At 32.9% G+C, this 21,864-nt stretch overlaps 1 protein-coding gene across 2 annotated transcripts in view; it reads right to left on the bottom strand.

The window, feature by feature from the left end:
* The window catches only part of pard3ab (par-3 family cell polarity regulator alpha, b), a gene marked incomplete at its 3' end in the record, with an annotated part of 183,199 nt that overhangs the window by 113,168 nt on the left and 48,167 nt on the right, over positions 1–21,864 (bottom strand). For both annotated transcript variants that reach the window (NM_001423693.1, NM_205735.2), the window contains 6 exon segments: positions 1,045–1,170; positions 3,757–3,840; positions 6,443–6,522; positions 14,778–14,921; positions 19,833–20,014; positions 20,410–20,593. In NM_001423693.1, coding sequence (NP_001410622.1) covers positions 1,045–1,170; positions 3,757–3,840; positions 6,443–6,522; positions 14,778–14,921; positions 19,833–20,014; positions 20,410–20,593 — 800 coding nt within the window.

Here is a 21,864-nt window from a genome sequence, read left to right as displayed (position 1 = left end):
GTAAACTAATCTAAACAAAACATTAAACACATAACAAAACACTAAACAAAACTAAACTGAACACAAAACACTAAACACCAAAACACTAAACTAAACACCAAAACAAAACACTAAACTAAAAACAGAAGTAAACTAATCTAAACAAAACATTAAACACATAACAAAACACTAAACAAAACTAAACTGAACACAAAACACTAAACACCAAAACACTAAACTAAACACCAAAACAAAACACTAAACTAAAAACAGAAGTAAACTAATCTAAACAAAACATTAAACACATAACAAAACACTAAACAAAACTAAACTGAACACAAAACACTAAACACCAAAACACTAAACTAAACACCAAAACAAAACACTAAACTAAAAACAGAAGTAAATTAAACACAAATCAAAACACTAAACTAAACATAAAGGGCGACGCAGTGGCGCAGTAGGTAGTACTGTCGCCTCAGAGCAAGAAGGCATGTTCTCCTTGCATTCGCGTGGGTTTCCGCCGGATGCTCCGGTTTCCCCCACAGTCCAAAGACATGTGGTGAATTGGGTAGGCTAAATTGTCCGTAGTGTATGAGTGTGTGTGTGTGTGAATGAGTGTATGGGTCTCCCCCAGAGATGGGTTGCAGCGTGAAAACGTGCTGGATAAGTTGGCCTCCTCTGTGGCGACCCCGAATTAAAAAAGGGAATAAGCCGAAAAGAAAATGAATGAATGAATAAACTAAACACAAAACAAAAATCAAATCTTAAGATCCCCCCACTTTTCTCCTCCACACCAGATAGCATCCACAAAATGGCATTTCCCCAAAGCTTAAAGCTCCCATATATTAATTTCAAAACATGACTGAAATTCATAACGCACAATTACTGCTGTCACCTGAAACAACTGCAATTATTTTAAACAACCACAGTCAGAGGATTAATCAATAATCTCCTCAAGCCTGAACAGAAGTGTAATGGCATCAATAAAGGAGCAAGAGAAAGGAGTTAAATGGATAATCAACCACTCAGTACTCGTGTCAGAGGTCAGAGGTCAAGCCTTACTGCTCAAAGCGAACGTTGCGCAGATCTCCGTTGTTGATCCGAATGATGCAGTCATTCTCCTGAAACAAACCCTGGACATCAGCCTTTCCACCACGCTCCAATCGCTTCACCAGCAGACCCAACGTCCTGAAACACACAGGTTAGCTTTGGTGATTTATAAGGACTTTACATAGGCATAATTGGGTATTCTACACTGTAAAACACTCTTGTTATACAGTTGACGACACGATTATTAGCTATTTCTTTTTAAAATATTTCCCAAACATTTTTCAACAGAGCCTTTAAATGTCTTTAAAAAGCCATTAAGCCTTTAAATGTCACTTTAAGCTGTATAAAAGTGTCTTGAAAAAAATCAAATATATTAGGACTTTTTAGGTGTGTTATGGTAGGGGAAGCCTGAGTGAGGTACACGATGTCAGATGCTCCGGGAAGTGAAATCTGTGAGAAAGTAAGATTGTGGATAAAAACATTTTTATGTATATATATATATATATATATATATTTTTTTTTTTTTTTTTTTTTTTTTTGAAAAAAAAATGTTCGCAAAGTTCTGGGAATTACTACAACAAAATTAGTTGTTTTAAATCACTTTTTTAAAAATACAAAATAAACTGTGAAAAACTAGGGGGGTCTGATTAGTTATTAAAACTTATGTTTTAAAATGTATTGAAATTTTTTTTTCCATTAAACAGAAATTGTGAAAAAATTTACAAGGGGGCTAATAAATCCGACTTTAACTGTATATCACTACCCTTAAACCCAACCCTTGCAGAAAATCTGTAACTAATCTTAATGCAAAAAAAAAACTGTTAAATATGCTTTTAAACAGTTTTGAATTACGACAAAAATAATGTCCTCATAAACCACCTCAACATTTTAGTACCTAGATCCTAACCGTGTTGTTATCAGTCGCGTAAATGTAACAAAATTACAAATATTAAAATTCCTGCAATTGATTAGTTTATCTCAAGAATTGTACTTTACTAAGTACAAGTAGTTTTACTTTAAATTCACACTAGCACTTTTTGGTGCTGTATTGGTGCTATTACTCTACTATTTTTACTTGCAGTCACTTATTTTTTTTTATATTTGATTGGCTAAGTAGAATAATCAGTCCGGGGATTCCCATCCAATCAAATCACATATAGACAAAATCGCATCATACAGAACAACCTCAAAACACAAGCGCTTTATAAATGCACCAAACATGTAGTGTAAAAGCATTTAAAGTGTGCAAAAAGACGCAAAATCATTACAGAGAGCCTGTTTAGATGACGATAAAGATGAAGGATGTTTACTGTATGAGGACTGAAATCACCAAATGGCATTTATTCACTGAATGTACTACAGAATGTTAAGTTTTCACACACACATGCACAAATTGCATTTAAACATATGAATCTTGCACATCGTAATACACACTACTTTTAAAAGGTCTACTTTTCACTCATACTTTGAGTAATATTTACAACAGATACTTTTACTCTACTTGCGCTACATTTTTAGGCAAGTTATAGTACTTTTACTGGAGTAGGATTTTTCATTGATCATTATACAAAAGTGTGTCCTCATAAACCGCATAAACATGCACACACACAAACACACAAGCTATATCCATCCCTCGAATCAAAGATTTCTTATTTATTCAGTCATAAGCAACATCCATTTAAAATGAAACATTAATATGATTGATATGGAATCAAACAATTTTGAAACTAATGCAGCATCATAAAGCACTTGTGAACGAAAGGTAATTCCTCAAGATAAATAACGTTCTTCATAACTCGCTTTCAGCCCGCCGCCCGCAGAGATGCAGAACACACAGATATAAAGCTGCTTTTAGCAAGATTACTTTGCCTGGTGACCGCTCGCATACATATGCTGTTTAGATGCTCTATCTATCTCTCCTGGACAGACTCTTACAGACTCTCTGATGAGGATTCAGTGAGGCTTTTGAGCTGCATAAACATTCAGTTACCCTGAATCAAACAATGATCACTCAGAACATGTGTGTGGAGAATCAGGTGGTGAAGATGAAAAACTTTTATTAGAACTAATCAAAAGCTTATGTTGCATATACAAAACATATACAAATATATATATATATATATATATATATAGATATATATATATATATATATATATATATATATATATGTATATGTGTATATATATATATATATATATATATATATATATATATATATATATATATATATATATATATATATATATATATATCTATATATATATATATATATATATATTTGTATATGTTTAAAGTTGTTAAACACTCATATTTTTATCAGATGTTTTTTAAGCTTTGCGCAAGGTTTATATTTACTTAATTATTTTTTTAAAGCCAAAATATTTATTTATAAACCCTCAAATGTGAATAGCATTTAGTCTGATTCTTTATTAAGCTCTGAGTAACGTTTACAATTAATTTTTTAAAAACCAAAACCTTTTGGATTCCTTAGAGTTCGGTGATAAAAATATAAATAAATAAATAAATAAATAAATAACAAAACAAATATAACAATAACAATAATAAAATTTTTACTTTCACTCAGAAATTTCTATAAGTTTAAAAAATACAAAAATATGCAAGTAACGTGCTAAATTAAGTAGCAGAAAGACCGCAATATTATTTTTGTGTAAAACATACTTTAATCATTTTATATTTACAACACCATTTTTTTTTCAGTGTACCTGCGGTCTCGACCACTGAAGGGGACAACATGGATGCCGAGTGGACCCCCGTCATTGGACACTTCCACCAATTTCACAATATCACTAGAGAAACATAAGAAAAACATAGAGAAAACCATTAGAGAGAGAGACAATAAGCATGCGTTTCTATGTAAAGATTCATAGGGCGGAGTCTGAATGCACAGGGGGCAGAGTCTGAACATGCAAAGATTAAAAATGCATTCGTTTGAATGTCATATAACTACATTTAATGCATCTATATGGACACTGCTTACGTGTCTATCTACAGTTAAAGTCAGAATAATTAGCCCCCCATTTAATTTTTTCTTTATATTTCCCATATGATGTTTAACGGAGCATGGAAATTTTCACAGTATGTCTGATAACATTTTTTCTTCTGGAGAAAGTCTTTTTTGTTTTATTTCAGCTAGAATGTAGCAGTTTTTATTTGTTTATTTTTTTAAACATTACGGTCAAAATGATTAGCGCCTTTAAGCTATATTTATTTCCGATAATCTACAGAACAAACCATCATTATACAATAACTTGCCTAATTACCCTAACCTGCCTAGTTAACCTAATTAACCTAGTTACGCCTTTAAATGTCACTTTAAGCTGTATAGAAGTGTCTTGAAAAATATCTAGTCAAATATTATTTACTGTCATCATGGCAAAAATAAAATAAATTAGTTATTAGAAATGAGTTTTTAAAACTATAATGATTAGAAATGTGTTGATAAAAAATTTTCTCTTCTTTAAACAGAAATTGGGGAAAAAATAAACAGGGGAGCTAATAATTCTGACTTCAACTGTGTATTGAAAACAAATGCCTTAGAAGCTACTGTATTTTAGGGACATTAAGTCGCATGATAAAATGATAAACTCCAGTGTCTTAATTGTCATTTAATATCACTTCTGTGCAGCACTGCTGTATTTTTTATTAGTCACATTTAGTATTTTTTATACAGAAATATTGTAAATATTGGCTCTAAATAAAACTAAATTTATAAAAACTTTCTAAACATGTATTTCTAGATTCTTTTGCTTAAAAAACAATTGCTTCAAATTTACACCGGATGTACTTTTTGGAACAGAAAAACAAAGATGGAAAATACGTAAAATCCAAACAAAAATGAAAGTAGCATAAATGATAAACTATTTATTACAAAAGTCAAGTCAAAAACAAAAAGGTAAATATATTAAATTAGCAGTGTTACGTGCAAGTACTCCTTAATTAACATCAACACAAGGTGCATTTCAGATTATATAAACGAGACTTACATTCTAGAAAAAAAAGAATTTATTTTAAAGGGTCCTTGTTACACGTGTCATAAATTTAATATAGTAAATACTATAAGTTACATGCAACTAAATTTAAACCTAACTCAAATTCTAACAGTAACCATACAGTAACTACATGTACTTAAATATATTCATTTTAATTAATATTAATATATTAATCGCTTAAAACAATATTACTCAGGAGCTAAATACACAATTACACTGTAACAAGGACACCTTAAAATAGCGTAAGCAAAGAGTGTGAACATTCACACAAAGACTCTTTTGGCACTCACATCATCACATCTTTCAGACAACAGTGAAAGATTCAACCAATCATATAGATGACAGTTTATGAGACATTAATCATCAACATTTCAATCTGATGCAATCTTTTACAATAAAACGGTTTATTGTAAAAAATATTCAATTACCTGCAAATCAAACTGACGGCATGAAGGAGAGATTCACATACAATAAGAGATCAGATCGACGCTGTCAGTCCATTTGTGTGTGTGTGTCTGTGTGTGTGTGTGTACTGGCTTTGGTGGTTTATGAGGACACAAATTTGTATACTAACATGAGTATGACCTAGATATTACAACATTGAGGTGGTTCACAAGGACATTCCCTATTTGCTCAACAACTAAAAAATCATATCTAACAGGGCTCTTTTTACATTCAAAATGTTTTATAGGGTTGGCTTTAGAGGAAGGGGTAGGGTAAGGCCATATAATATGCTTTTTATAGTATAAAATGCATTACGCCAATGGATAGTCCTCATAAGTCACCAAAACCAACTCAAAAAAATTACTTTTACCCCTTGTTCAAACTATACTTATATAAAATCTTTCTTGAACTGTGCATGAAGCAGAAGCTGTGACTGTTTTTTTTTTCATATTGTGACGCAGTTCTTAAAGAAAAGGGATATTGTGATATATGAGAAAAAAGTGGGCATGGCTTGTTTTTTGTACTGCAAGCTGATTGGATGTAATATAGTTGGCATTTGAATCTCAGGTAAGGACTCAGGAAAAGGGTTTGGGGAAAGTTATTACAACCTAACAGACACCTCATCCTCACCATTTCTGTTGTCAAAACTGACAGTTGGAGGGGTGTGGTCAAGTATGTTAACCACACCCACCTCAGACAGACGTAATTGAGAATTTAACGGTGTTCCTAATGACATGCACAGATGAATTGTTCATTGTTCATTGTTCCACAAAACTAGTAATGTGAGCAAACAAAATCATATTGTTAGCTTTGATTTCATCTGTTTTTTTGGAGACAACTTAATTGTTTTATGTTCAATCTACTTAAATTTGGATAAAAAGTTAACTTAATCTATTGGTGTTGGGACAACATGAAGGAATTGTGTGGCATTTTTTACAGTGTTCGTGTTACTTACTCCAATGATCTCACTCCCATGTGCTCCAAGCATGTGTCCGCACGTCCCACCGGTTCTATCCTTCCATTCTCCTCCTCATCCTGCAACAAGAAGAAAACCGCTAAACCCACAATGCATCGATCGCACTCAACAAGACCCTTCCAGAAACCCATTTGCATGAATAACAACCACAGCGCAATGTCAATAAATTAGAAATGAAACACAAATGTAAAGCATGAGCTGGGTGAAGACTTCAGCAGACAGATAAGCAGTTCTTCTTTTTCTAAACAGTTTGAAGGAATTCATCCTCTGAGATGTTTCACCTGATACACCGCGGCTCAGGTGAGAGGAACACAAGAGCTCATGTTCACTAGCTCATGTCACTTTATCATCCCAGTAACACCCACACACATGCATACACAAGCTCTCATTAAAGTTGTAGTAAGCCACAGGTCCATGTTTTGCTGCGGAGACACTACTTGTGTGTTAGTGTAAACCGCTTTGAAGGTAGTTTTCATCCGAACCTATTATTTTGGACCTTATACAGTCATTCAAACTGTAATTAAAGATGGAAAACAACACACAAACACACACACACAGATGCACAACTCCATGTCCAAACATAACTCAGGGGCTGATGTGGATACATGCATTATTCAGCTCAAGGCAGCAGAGGCTGTGAACCAAAAGAAAGAAAGAAAAAAAGAAAGCAAAAGGGGAAAAAAAGGTAAAAACAAAAAAGAACAAGAAGGAATAAAAAGGAAAACAAATTAGAACATGTTAATAAAATGAATGGAAAAATAATTAAAGGAAAATTAATGAAAAGAAAACACAAAATAAAATGCAATGATAAGAAAGATAAATAAATAACTGGAAAAAAACAACACACCAAGGTAAGAAAAGAAAAGAAAAAATAAGAAGAAATAGAAAACTAAAACTAATTAAGCAAATGAAAAAACAGAAGTAAAACTATAACAAGAAACCAAAAAGAAAGCAAAAAACACAAGACAAAAAAGAAAACAAAAGTAAAAAATAAAAAGACCAGGGTTGTCAAAATTAATAGTTTCTTCAATATACCGCAATGCAGACGCAAACAATACTGTATCGGTTTAATAATAATCATAATCGGTTATTATGTACTGACGTCATTTATCACATTTGCATTATATGGCGGTAGCTTGTTATGGCGAGGGAGGAGACCGTGAGTAATTAAAATGCTCCAACTACTTAAAAAGCAGATAACTGCTCAATTGACTGCTTGTGAGTTTGTTTGACCTGCTGGTGTGTTCATGAGGTAACGTTTTATCTCCTCTCTTGGCTGTTACAATGTTATTTGTGGATCAAGCGTGTCTGCAGAATGACTTTTCTCCACCGCATCGCCATCTTTAATGGATCAGCTGATCACCATGGCCATTTAACATCAGTGTCCGTGTCACTGTTTGCTGAACAGGGCCAGAGCTGCTGTTGAGTGCATGATCAACAACGTTCAAAAAGCTAACGGACAATATTTACGTTTGTTTATTTGCTTTGAATGCTCATGTTCTTCTGAGCATGTACTTGAGTTTTGTTTGATACATTCAAAAAGAGTTTTCTTTGAGCAGGTAAAATTAAAGATTTATATTTCTGACTGCTTGTGTTAAACGACAAAATTGTATTACAAATAATATATAAATATGTCTATAAATTCTAAATTTTAATTCATTAATTATTGTGTTCCTAAGTAAAATATCAAATTGTTTATGGAAAGCATCATCAATGAACCGAGACGCACCGAGATATCGAATTGAACCGAATAAAATGCATGATAACTGGAATTGAACCATTAGGTTAACACCTCTAAAAAAGACCCAAAAACACAAAAAAGATAACAAAAAACAATTAAGTAACTAAAAAAAACAAAAGTAAAGGGATAACAAGAAAATGAAAAGAAAGCGAAAAACAACACAAGACAAAAAAGAAACAAAAAATAAAAGGACACAGAAACAAGAAAAAGAAAAGAAAAAATAATTAAGAAAATTAAAAAACAAGAATAAAAGAACAACAAGAAACTGAAAAGAAATTAAAAAAAACAACACAAGACAAGAAAACAAAACAAAAAAGAAACAAGATGATAATTAAAACAAAAAGTAAAAGGCTTATAATTATGTTTTATTTTATCAAGCAAATAAAAAACAGAAGTAAAGGATAACAAGAAACCAAAAAGAAAGCAAACAACGATACAAAACAAAAACAAACAAAAAAAAAGAAAAAGAAAACAAAATAATCAAGAAAATAAGAAACAAGAGTACAAAAATAACAAGAAACAAAAAAAGAAGGCAAAAACAACAAAAGACAGGAAAACATAACAAAAAAGAAAAAAGGAAACAAGAACAAGAAAAAAGTGAAAAACAAAAAGTAAAAGGCTTTTAATTATATTACATTTTATAAAGCAAATAAAAATCTAAATTAAAAGAATAAGAAGAAACAAAAAAAAGCAAAACCAAGTAAAAGGATAACAAGAAACCAAAAGCAAAAAAAACACAAGACAAAAAAGAAAACAAAAAAGAAATAAAAAGAAAAAACAAGAAAAACCAGAAACAAATAGCAAAAGGCTTTTAATTATATTGTATTTTATACACAAATAAAATACAGAAAGAAAGGGAACCAAATACAGAAACACAAAACCAAAAAGAAAGCAAAAAACAACACAAAAAAGAAACAAGAAAACAAAATGAAAACAAAAAGTTTTTTATTATATTATATTTTAAAGCAAATAAAAAAACAAATTAAAAGGATATCAAAAACAAAAAAGAAAACAAAAACAAAACTCAATCCATCTAGCAGTTTATCTACACATCCATCTATCAATCTACTTCTATCTACAATATCACAATCTCGATAGGACCCTACACACTTTTCTATAATTCTATTTTTAAGGTCAGAAGAGGAGTGTAAAGTCCACCATTCCAAGTCTATACAAAATTGAGCATTTTAACCAACAGTAGACCTGAACATAGGCCTAATATTATTAGTGTTCTTTTCACGATATGTTTAGTAAATAACAATAATAAAAGCCTACTAGTTTTATTATTACATTTTTATTTTACATCTACAGAATTGTAAGAAAATCGTGATTTTGATTTTAAGCAACAAAACAATTGAGATTCTCATTTTAGCCAGACTCGTGCAGCCCTACCTATAATATATCCATATTCCTGTTTGACCTTCCATTCATCCATTCAACTGAAAATCCAAATAATCTAAAAACTAAAAAGGCAATCTAAAAAAGTCAAAACGAACAAAGATTTTCAAAAAAGGAGACATAGAAAGGAGAACAAAATGAAAAAGAATGAAGAAAAGATATGAGAAATCAGAAAAGGAAACAGAAAAGGCTGAAGACAGAATTTCCCACTCTCTTTTTCTCTGAATGTTCTGTTTATTTTGTCCCATGTTGTTTCACCATTACCCCAGTGGCCCATGAGCTGCTCTCTATCTAGGGCAGTTGGTCAATCACTCTTTTCCTCTGTGACCAAGGGCTTTTCAAATATGTAATACAGAGAGAAAAAAAAACATAATAGAAGGAAGTAGAGAAAATAGCTGTGATACACAATACACCCTCAACGGCAACCTCAACCATCCCGTCTTATATAACAGCTGTCTGATATGACAAAAGAGTGTGTGTGTTTGACGGCACGACTGTATCAAATCAGCACCGCTGGCCTTCTGACAACAGCAGACATGCCTGAAATCATCAGAGGAGACTGCCAAACCATTGTCCCGCTCGGATCCCATCCAAGGCTTTCCCCTCGCAAACACACACTGCAAACAGCCATTGTCTTTCTGAGTATTCTGCTCAGTTTCTCCTAAACATCAAATGACTAATAGCATAAGAAACCAAAGGCGGAACAGCCGCTCTGTACATTGTTTTCCTTACTAAAGCTGTACTGCGCATTAATACACTCATTCAGAGAAAGCCCGATGGGATGAAATCATATTTCCAGGGCTCGTCCCAATTCAGTCAAGTATTAGTTTATGTTCGAGCTGTACACCTGCTCTTATTTCAGCAACCTGAAAAATGCTGAGGTGTTGCTATGCATGACAAGAAAACAGATAAAATGTATCTATCTATGCCATCATCCATCTATTCATTCACCAATCTATCTATCTATTTCTGCATCAATCCATTCATTCATTCATCAATCTATCCATCTATTCTTACATATATATATTCATCCATCCACCCATCCATTCATCAACCAACCTATGCAATACATCCAATCACCAACCTATCCAATCTATACATCTCTTCTTCAATTCATTCATTCATTCATTCATCCATCCATCCTATTCTTACATCAATTCATACATCTATCCAATCTATTCATCTATGTTTGCATCCATCCGTTCATCCCTCCATCCATTTTTTCTTATATCCATACATTCATCCATCCACTCACCTATCCATTCATCAATCCACCCACTTATGCAGTCTATCCATCTATTCTTGCATCCATCCATTTATCCACCCATCTATCTATCTATTCTTGCATGCATTCATTCATCCATTCATCCATCCATCTATCCATTTATCCCTTCATCCACCTATGCAATCTATCCATCTATTTTTCCATCTATCCATCAAACCACCCATATATCTATCTATCTATTCTTGCATGCATCCATCCACCCATCCATCCATTTATTCATTCCTTCATTCACCTTTGCAATCTATCCAATCTATTCATTTTTTCATCCATCCATCAATTTACCCATCCATTCAGCTATTCTTTCATTTATTCATTCATTCATCCACATCTAATCCATCGATCTTTACTTCTATGCATCAACAATTCATCCACCCATCTATCTTTCTGCCAATCCAGGTACTGATTTTCTACCCATCCATCTATTACCCATCCACCTTTATCTACTATATCTGCTCGTCAATCTATTATCTTATTTACCCACCCACTCATCTACCCCATCTATCAACTATTCTTAAATCCATCCATCCATTCATTCATCCATCCATTCATTCATTCATCCATTCATTCATCCATCCATCCATCCATCCATCCATCCATCCATTCATTCATTAGTTCGTTCGTTCATTCGTTCATTCATTTTGTCTATCCATCTACTCTTCCATACATCCGTCCACCATCCATCCAATCAATCAATTCTTACATCATCAAATCTATCCCTCTATCCACCCATTCATTCTTATATCCATACATTTATATATCCACCCATTCATTAAATCTATCCATCTATTGATGCATCCATCCATTTATCCACCCATTAATCCATCTATTCTTGCATCCAGTCATTCATCCATCCACCCATCAATTAATTCATCCACCCGCTTACGTAAATCAATCTATCTATCTATCTATCTATCTATCTATCTATCTATCTATCTATCTATCTATCTATCTATCTATCTATCTATCTATCTATCTATCTATCTATTTATCTATCTATCTATCTATCTATCTATCTATCTATCTATCTGTCCGTCCGTCCGTCCGTCCGTCCATCTGTATGTCTGTCTGTCTGTCTGTCTATTTATCCAATAATCCACTTATCCATCTTTCTGACTATTCATTTGCTTGTACATCCATCCATCCATGCACCAGTACACAAAACACTCAGTAGCCTAACATAAAATGACCATGAATGCAAGTACAAGGAGCAACAGAAGTACAAAAGCTGATCAGTGAGATCCAACTGCCCTACAGCAGCACCTACTGGAGAGAAACAGAGTTAGGAAAGAGAAGAGTTGGGATGAAAACCAGTGAGATCTATATTTAGTCTCATCTCATTAGCAGTGTAAAGCTGAGAGTGATTTATAAGCGCTGTTTTACCTTTATGATTAATTACACGCACGCACACACACATCCCTCCTCCACAATCTTCTCTCTGATACACCACACGTATGTCTCTACTCTCTCCAAACTCAATCTAATTGATTTCAGTGCTTCCTCAATTCTTTAATTCCAATAAACACAACACAAATACATAAAGATCACCTGCTTGTTCGCCAAAAAACTCTTTTAAACTGACAGATTTTTAATTCTGTGAAACAGTCTAATAATCTCTGGTTATCTAAATGTAAATGTTACCAAGTTCTATAAATAGAAGATGCATTGTCTTGTCTTAAGAATGAGTGCGCTATGCCGTTAAGATGAGGTCCCTTTGCAGATAAAGCGAACAACAGCTCTTTCATCTGCAACGACACAGACTGTGGTTTTGGCTGTCAAGTCCAATAACGAATACGCTTTTCAACGGCCTCATCCTTTAATAACAGTCTCTTGACAAAGTGTGTATTACGTTGCAACACAATCTACACTCAAATGTGCAAAATAAACTTTTACAGATGTGGACATGATTTTGTTCTGAAAGACAAGGAGAGCAGCAGGCACCACAAAGCCAGAATCTGCTGAATTGGATGAACTTTCACACATTTTAGTGTTGTTTTTGTGGTGTTTAGCAATAATAGGATTTATTTGTGATTATCTAAGTATGACTGTCCGAGAGCCAACCAACTGGTTTCCCAATAGGCACCACTGACGTTATCTTGTTGATGTATTCATCTGTCTGATGTCCAAGATTTACGAAAGTTCAATGATTCATTTCTTTCTTACAGCCTGGCTCTCTCTATGAAAGTTTTGAAATATAGATTTCTTAGAAACATGAGCCTTTAAAAGAGGGCTTGTATGATGAATTGATATATAAATGAAATTGTGATATGGCTGAGTGCAATTATAAATTCGCAAAGGCTGCGATTTTAAACAAATATATAAAAACATCTGCAGCACACGTTTCAAGAGCTGTGCCCAGACCGTGTCAGCATTTTGGAACGACAGGCACCGCTTGTGCCAGTCTATTTTTCACTTTTTATACTATTATATTCTTCTAAGATCTTTGATTTTTATTTTACAGTTAAATATTGCTAAACTATTTGGTAACACAGAGCCAATATAAGTCAAATTTTACATGTATTTATTGTAGTAATAAGAGTAAATTATACATAATTACAGGCAACTAAACCTATACTAAACTGTAATCCTGCAGCAAGTGCTTAATAAATATTATTCAGTATTTATTGCACAATTTTACCTAAAAAAAACTCAAAATAACGTAAGCAAATGCATTAATTATTAGAATAAAATTGTTAAAAATAAATATGCTATTAGTTTTATTTAGTTACTTTGTTGATCCCAATGGAATTTATTTATTTATTTATTTATTATTAATATGAGGCAAATATTACATGCAACTAAACCTAAACTGTAATCCTATAGTGTGTGTGTGTGTGTGTGTGTGTGTGTGTGTATGTATATGTATATATATATATATATATATATATATATATATATATATATATATATATATATATATATATATATATATATATATAGAGTGCTTAATAAATATTATTTACTATATAAATTACAATTTCGCTCACAAAACTAGTGTAAGCAAATGCATTTATTAATTATTATTTATTTGATTATAATTTATTTTAATTATTTAAAAATAAGTGCTGTTAATCAGTTTTATTTAGCTACTTTGTTGATCCCCAATTAATTAATTAATAAATTTATTTATTTATTATTAAATAACTTTTGCATTATTTTATTAATTTTATTATTACTAGTAGTAGTAGTAGTAGTTGTTGTATTAAAAACCTTTGTTATTGTATTATCAATTCTAAGCCAATATGAGCCAAATGTTCCATGCATTTACTGTAGTAATAAAAAGTATATAATAAATTATTACAGGCAACAACCTAAACTGTAATCCTATAGCAAGTGCTTAATAAATATTATTCAATATATAAATGCACAATTTCACCTAAAAAAAAAACATTTATTTATTATTATTTCATTGAATATATACATTTTTTTTAAATAAGCATGCTATTAAAAAGATTTATTTAGATAATGTACTAATTGTGTGTTGATGCATGATAAAAAAAAAAGCATTGTTTTGGAGTGCTAAAAAAAAAGTTAACTTTTCGTTTTTATTAAAAAAACTAAATTTATCATAAAAATGACTATTAGATTATTTTCTGTGCACCAAAGCTTAAATTGATCAATACAGATGTGGAAAAAAAATTGGGTAGCCCTGCATTGAAGCAGTAAAAGAGGTCACTAAAATAACTTGAAAGTGAAAAAAGCAATGATTAAATTAATGAATAATTAACAGAAAAAAAATAAATGAAAATGAAAATCAGATATTACTTGCGAATTGTGGTTCAACAGGAACATTAAATAAGGAAAACTAATGAAACTGGCCTGGACAAAATTAAAAGGTACCAACATTTTTGTCTACATCTAATTAGATCATATGAGATGTGGGTTATTCTGACCTGCTCCTGCCTCTCCAGCCAGCGGTCCACCATGGGATGATTGGCACTGAGTGAAGAACGGGCCTTTTCACGCTGAAACTCTTTCTGATTGGACCACTGCCCTGCATCACGAGGAAGACTACGATATGTGTCCACACCTCGACCCTGAAGACAGAGTTAAAGACAGTTTTCTTAAAACTGCTGAAGCCAATCTGCACCAAATAGACATATGTATATACAGTTGAAGTCAGAATTATTAGCCCAGCTGAAAATTAGTCCCTTGTTTATTTTTTCCCCCATTATTTGTTTAATGGAGAGAAGATTTTTTCAGCACATTTCTAAACATAATAGCTTTAATAACTCATTTCTAATAACGGATTTATTTTATCTTTGCCATGATGACAGTAAATAATATTTGACTAGATATTTTATAAGACACTTCTATACAGCTTAAAGTGACATTTAAAGGCTTAACTAGGTTAATTAGGTTAACTAGGCAGGTTAAGGTAATTAGGCAAGTTATCACTATCAAAAAAATATATGGCTTTAAGGGGCTAATAATATTGACCTTAAAATATTTTTTTAAAAATTAAAAACTGCTTTTATTCTAGCTGAAATAAAACAAATTAAGACTTCCTCCGGAAGAAAAAATATTATCAGACATACTGTGAAAATTTCCTAGCTCTGTTAAACATCATTTGGGAAATATTTTAAAATAGAATAGAAATAGAATAGAAAATTTAAAAAAAAGAATAAAAAAATACATTTACAGGAGGGCTAATATGTCTGACTTCAAGTGTACATAAATATTGAATAAAGACAACATTGTCGATGGAGTTTGGGACCTTTCAAATGGCTTTTTAAAAATGTTGGAAGAGTTGGAAAAGTGTTCATAGATGTTTTAAGAAAGTTATTTCCATGTCCAAACATTATTTAAGCATTCAAACATCACAACAGAAGAAAACAGCTTATAGTGTATACAGTTGAAAGCACAATTATTAGTTCTCTATTAAAATTTTTATTCAGTTTCAAATATTCTCCAAGATGTTTAATAAAGTAAGAACATTTTCATAGCATTTCTGATAATATTTTTTCTTCTTGAGAAAGTCTTATTATTTTAGTTGGGCTGTAAAAAAGCATTAAAAAAAGTATTATTAGCGACTCTTAAGATTTTTTTTTATTGCCTCACAGTCGTCCAATGAGTATATAACTAACCAAATTGTTCTAGTTAAACTAAATACCTAGTTAAATCACATTTTAAGCTGAATGTTAATATTTTCCAAATATCTAGTAAAATATTATTTACTGTCATCATGGCAAAGACAACAAAAAATGCATTATTGGAAATTAGCTTTAAAAAAATTGTTTGAAAATGTTGAAAAGAATCTTCTCAATGTCACTTGGGCAATATTTAAAAATAATTAAAATATATTTTTTGAATTTTAAATTTGAATTTAAGACCTGTACTCATGTAAAATACTGAGAAGTGTTAGATCTCTGTTACACAGAAATTTAAATGCATATGTTTTTAAAAGTAATAAAAACATTAAAACATAATAAACAATGTAAAACATAATATATAATATAAAATAAACCAAAATATACATATAAACATATATAAAACACATAGAAAACGTAATATATAATATACACAATTATACAATGTTCTTTTATCCTTTCAGACCCTGAGTGCATTACAATTGACATCACATCAAATCTTTTTTTTTTTTGCTTTCGTAACATTTTACCAAATTTAAGGCCTGCTAGCCTTTATATTGGCCTTTTATCGTCCAATTAAAAATCCATATTTAATGAATTAATTAATGTAATAACAATAAATAATAATAATAAAATTTTATCATTTAAATGTTAAATATAAGTATGTGTGTTATAAAGAATGATGAGTTCTAATGATGTGTCTAACAATCTGTATTAATTTATTTTCCGTTTCACATTGTTATATTGTTTGTGCAGTGCAACTGTTTTGGCCTGGGTGAAATGAAAAAATAAATAAATAAAAAATATTGACTTTTTAGTATTTTAATTTGGCTTCATTTATGGAAGTCTTAAGAACATAAAAAATGCACTTATACATATTTTTGATATTTGGACAATAACTCAGGTATGAGGGGGTTAAACAATAGCATACAGCTGTAAATTGCTGCCCAAATATTTCTCTAGGTCTACAAGGACTGATAAGAAAATAAGCTATAAATCACATCCTGATACAGCAAAGAAAGAACTGAGATGAAAGAAACCGCGTGAGCAACAAAGAGAAAGAGAGAGCGAGCCAAATCCATAACTCACTGTCTGCAGCGCTTTATGACTAGCATTGACATAAGCATTACTCTGCTAGAAGGAGAACAGACAGAAAAAATGATGGTCGCATCAGCAAACGCATTAAATGAACTCACGAACGCACATAATAAATTCCACACACAAACAGCAACACAACATTCGCCGCAGTCATGTGATGCTCTTCGTGGGGCTCTTACTGTTGGTGAGATGCGGGGTTGTGAACCTTTCAGAAACGACAGTTAATATTCATAGAGATGTCATGAAGGGTGATGTGACCTGGGCCACTAAAGATGTCAGATTTACGGGATGTGCTCTGAGAACTAACAACAGCAGGAACCCAACGGCCTCCAAACAGCAGAGAGTGAAGTCAACAGGGCGTTTATGCATTTAAACGTCTCAAAAAGCTTTGTGAACATCAATTAGCATTAGAGAAGGTCATTAAAGAGATCATTTAGTCTTTATGAATTCTTCAGAGAAACTTAAAACATTTTTATTTTTGGTCCAAAAAAACATTGGACCTGACATGTATAACTGAAATTAAGCATTTTCAATAGTGGTGTAACGGATCACAGATCTCAAGGTTCGGATCACATTATGTTTTTTTTAGTCACGAATCGAACTATTTTTCTGATCAGGCAAAAAGAGGAGACGACAAATGCAATTTGCTTTCCTTTTATTACAAAAACAGCACTGCAAGACACTTGCTTCAAACAAACAGAACTTAGAACCTGTAATTTTATTAAACATAAAATGAAGAAATAATCAGGTGAATAAAAATAAATAGTAAAAAATTCTGTACTGTGAACAATTCACTGTTACTACTAATGTTGCTGATAACGCTAAATGTAGAAATCTAACATTATATTTAGTACAAACCCACCTCATTTTCAATAAATGATTTGGTTATTCACTCTTAAAACTTTAATTTTTAAAGAATTATTCAGTGGTATATTTTTGATGGCTGATTAAATACTGTAATTGCTGCCTACAACTTTTCTTTTTTCTTTTTGGTGATTTTAATTTTAACCATAAACATCAGTGGCTTTATCCCAATTATAAACTGTTATCCCATATAGAACCCCAAAGACTCAATCTCTTTCTTGATTTTTGAGTTTTTCAAACACAGATTTGAATTCAGCGATTTAAAGGATTAATAAACATATGTAAATCAGCTTTATTAATTTGTTGCGTGGGTGTTAAGATCCTGATCTTTATATGATTAATCGTGCAGCTTACACTGAATGCATTGATGCAGACTAAACAAGTAGTGACAGAAAACACCTTCAACAACCTAAGAAACCCACCACAACCTGAATAACCTACCACGACTTCTATCGTCACCATTATATTTTACAGGAAATCCTAAATGATTTCATACATGTGATTTTACGTGAGACGCGTTCTCTCTGCAATCATTACAAATTTAGGATTAATCTACAAGATAAAAAAATTATTAATCCACAGGTCATGGGTGTTCCGAATCGCAGGTTGTGGTCGGTACGAATCACAGATCAATCGCGATCCTTTACACTAGAGATCTGCACAGCACTAAATTTTTAATCCTACTCCCGCCAAGTTTTAGCCCGAACCTAACCGCTCCTGCTTATATTCAGCATTTGTTGTCCCGCTGTCCGACCCGCCCTGTTTTATACCCACCGCAACCTTTCCCAGCCTATAACAAGCTGTCTGTATAAACACACACACACACACACACACACACACTGCACCAAGCAAGCGACACACAGCATCACACTCTCTCTCATTCACACACATACATACGTGTGCTCGCTCAAGATTCAGGATCGATATTGTTAGACTGCCCGCTCCTGTTCAAATTACACCAGAGTTACCGAGCGCTCCCGCGCTTTATTCAGAAATTGTTCGGAGGGAATGCAGACCTCTATGTTACACCCCTAATTTTCGATAACATTTTCGAGTCTTTTACATTGCTGTGGAGGTATTTTTGGCTCACTCATCTTTGCAGAGTTGTTGTAAATCAGCCAGATTGGATGGTTTTTGAGCATGAACCTCCTTTTTAAGGTCATGGCACAGAATCTCAATTGGATTCAGGTCAGGAATTTGACTAGGCCACTCCAAAATCTTCATTTTGTTTTCTTCTTTCTTTTAGAAATGGACTTGCTGGTGTGCTTTTGCAGAATTCCTGATTTCATTCATCACAGCAAGTATTCCAGGTCCTAAAGCAGCAAAACAGCCCCAAACCACCAGACATTTTACTCTTGATATGGTGTTCTATTTTTGAAATGCATTGTTACTTTTATGCCACTCAAAATGGGACCCACACCCTCCAAAAAGTTCAACCTTTGTCTCGTCGGTCCAGAGAGTATTTTCCCAAGTCTTGGGGATCATCAAGATGCTTTCTAGCAAAACTGAGGAAAACAGCGCTATATAGTTTTGGATTTTGTTTTCCCTTAATAATAAAACCTTTTATTTCAAAACTTCATAATGTGTTTACTTGTGTTATCTTTGACTAATATTTACATCTGTTTGATGATCTGAAACATTAAACATGTGACAAACATATAATAAGAATTCAGTAAGGGGCCAAAGAAAAATGTTTTCACCACCGTGTATATTTATGTGTATGTATATATATATATATATATATATATATATATATATATATATATATATATATATATATATATATATATATATATATATTTACAAATAAAAACAATTAAATTCAATCCAGATTATTGAAAATTAAATTGAAATTAAGCAATCTTGAAAAATCGAGACTGAATTGCCCAGCCTCACCTTCCTCTCCAGGCTGTTGGTGCCAGTGGCGAAGCGTGGTTTCAGAAAGCCAGCAGTGGTGGACCAGCGTGTGGGGTTTTTCCTAGAAGGCTCTTCGGGTTGCGAGCTCGGCTCAGAGAAAGACATCGCCGTCAGGTTTAACAATGCCGGATCACTACTGCGGCGAACATGCAAAGGCATATCTGAGAGAAACAGAGAGACCATTGAGTGACAAGAAAGAAAAAAAAAAGCCCACACAGCGGCAGAACTTTCAAACACCTCAGCTGGATCTGAAATCACAATCAGTTCTACTTAATCGTAGATGCGTGGGATGTGAAATTTTGATTTGAAGAAGACTTTAAAAAGGTAAAATAGTATAAAATGGTAAGTCGATAAAAATATTAAAGGCAACTAATTATACGCTTTCACTCAGTCGGTTATATTGACGAATCACAGCAGCCCTAAAGTGAAAAAAGTAGTATGATCCAATAAATAAAGCCATTAATGAAAACATGATTGACTGACGTAACTGATGCTGGTCACATGATTAAGGATTTTCAGATGCAGCCGTAGCCTATATTGTGAGGCGGTCTCTTACTGGTGCGCAGTGTGGATGTGGTGACTTCTATCTCGCTGTGGGGCAGGTAGGGTTGGAAGGCAGACAATGGGGTGGAGGTGGACGGTTCTCCACAGTAGAGTTCAGGAGACTGTGTGCCTGTAGAGCTGGCACTGGTGCCGTCTCCTCCAACATGAGGCTCCTGTTCATCAAACACCGCCACTAACTGCCGAGACAAACACACACACAGAAAGAAACAGTTTGAGTGACGCAGAAACACTTAAAAATGTGATTATTAGAGAAGTTCAATAATATGGATTTATGTTGAACAGAAAGTTTTAGTCCAGTTGCTTATTCAAACTGATTCTGCTTTGCTACTGCATGCATCCACTTATTTTTGTGTATTCTGCTTCAAAAGATTTTTATTTGCGGTTTGATCTTAGCTAAATAAAAGTTGACGAAACGTCATAACATTGCTGAGTTTGAAAAACATTTTATTGTTATTTAAAACTTGAATTACTGAAAACAATACAGAAATAAACAACTTTTTATTACCATTTTATTACCACATAAATATACTATATCGAAATATACCATCATCATAAATGTTTGTGTAAGATCTTATCGATCAGTCAGTTGATATGTCGACAGATAGATAAATAGTTAGATCGATTGATAAATAGATGGAACAATAGATAGAATGATAAAACAAATGATAGAATGATAAAACAATAGACAGAACAAACGATAGAATAATAAAATGATTGATAGAATGAATGTTAAAACGAGCGATAGAATTATAGAACAATAAATAGAATGAATGATGGATGGATGGATGGATAGATGGATAGATAGATAGATAGATAGATAGATAGATAGATAGATAGATAGATAGATAGATAGATAGATAGATAGATAGATAGATAGATAGATAGAATGGATGGACGGACTAACGAATAGAGTGGCGAAGGGATGGACGAAGGGACGGACGAACAAACGATAGAATGAATGTTAGAACGAACAGACTGACAAACAAACAAGCAATAGAACGGACTTATGGACGAACAGATGAACGGACAGATAGATGGACACACAGACGGATGAACGAACAAATGGACGGACGGACAGACGATGGAGCGAACAACAGAACGGACAGATAAACGGACAGACGGACAGACAGAGACAGACAAACAATAGAACGAACGATAGAACAAATGTTAGAACGAACAGATGGACAACAAACAATAGACCGGACGGACGAACAAACGGATGGACAGATGGACACATGAACGGACGATAGAGCGGATGGATAAACGAACGAACGAATGGAGAGACAGACGGATGAAGGGACGGACAAACGAACGCATGGACAGACGGATGAACAATAGAACGGACGATAGAATGGACGAATGGAGAGAGACAGATAGATGGACAGATAGATATCAGCCTTTAATAATATGGAGCTTATAAAACTTTGATTGTTCGTGAGCTCCGGGA

The sequence above is a fragment of the Danio rerio genome, chromosome 2 (genome assembly GCF_049306965.1).
Source record: "Danio rerio strain Tuebingen ecotype United States chromosome 2, GRCz12tu, whole genome shotgun sequence".
NCBI lineage: Eukaryota > Metazoa > Chordata > Actinopteri > Cypriniformes > Danionidae > Danio > Danio rerio.
This window is presented reverse-complemented; position numbering and strand designations above follow the sequence as displayed.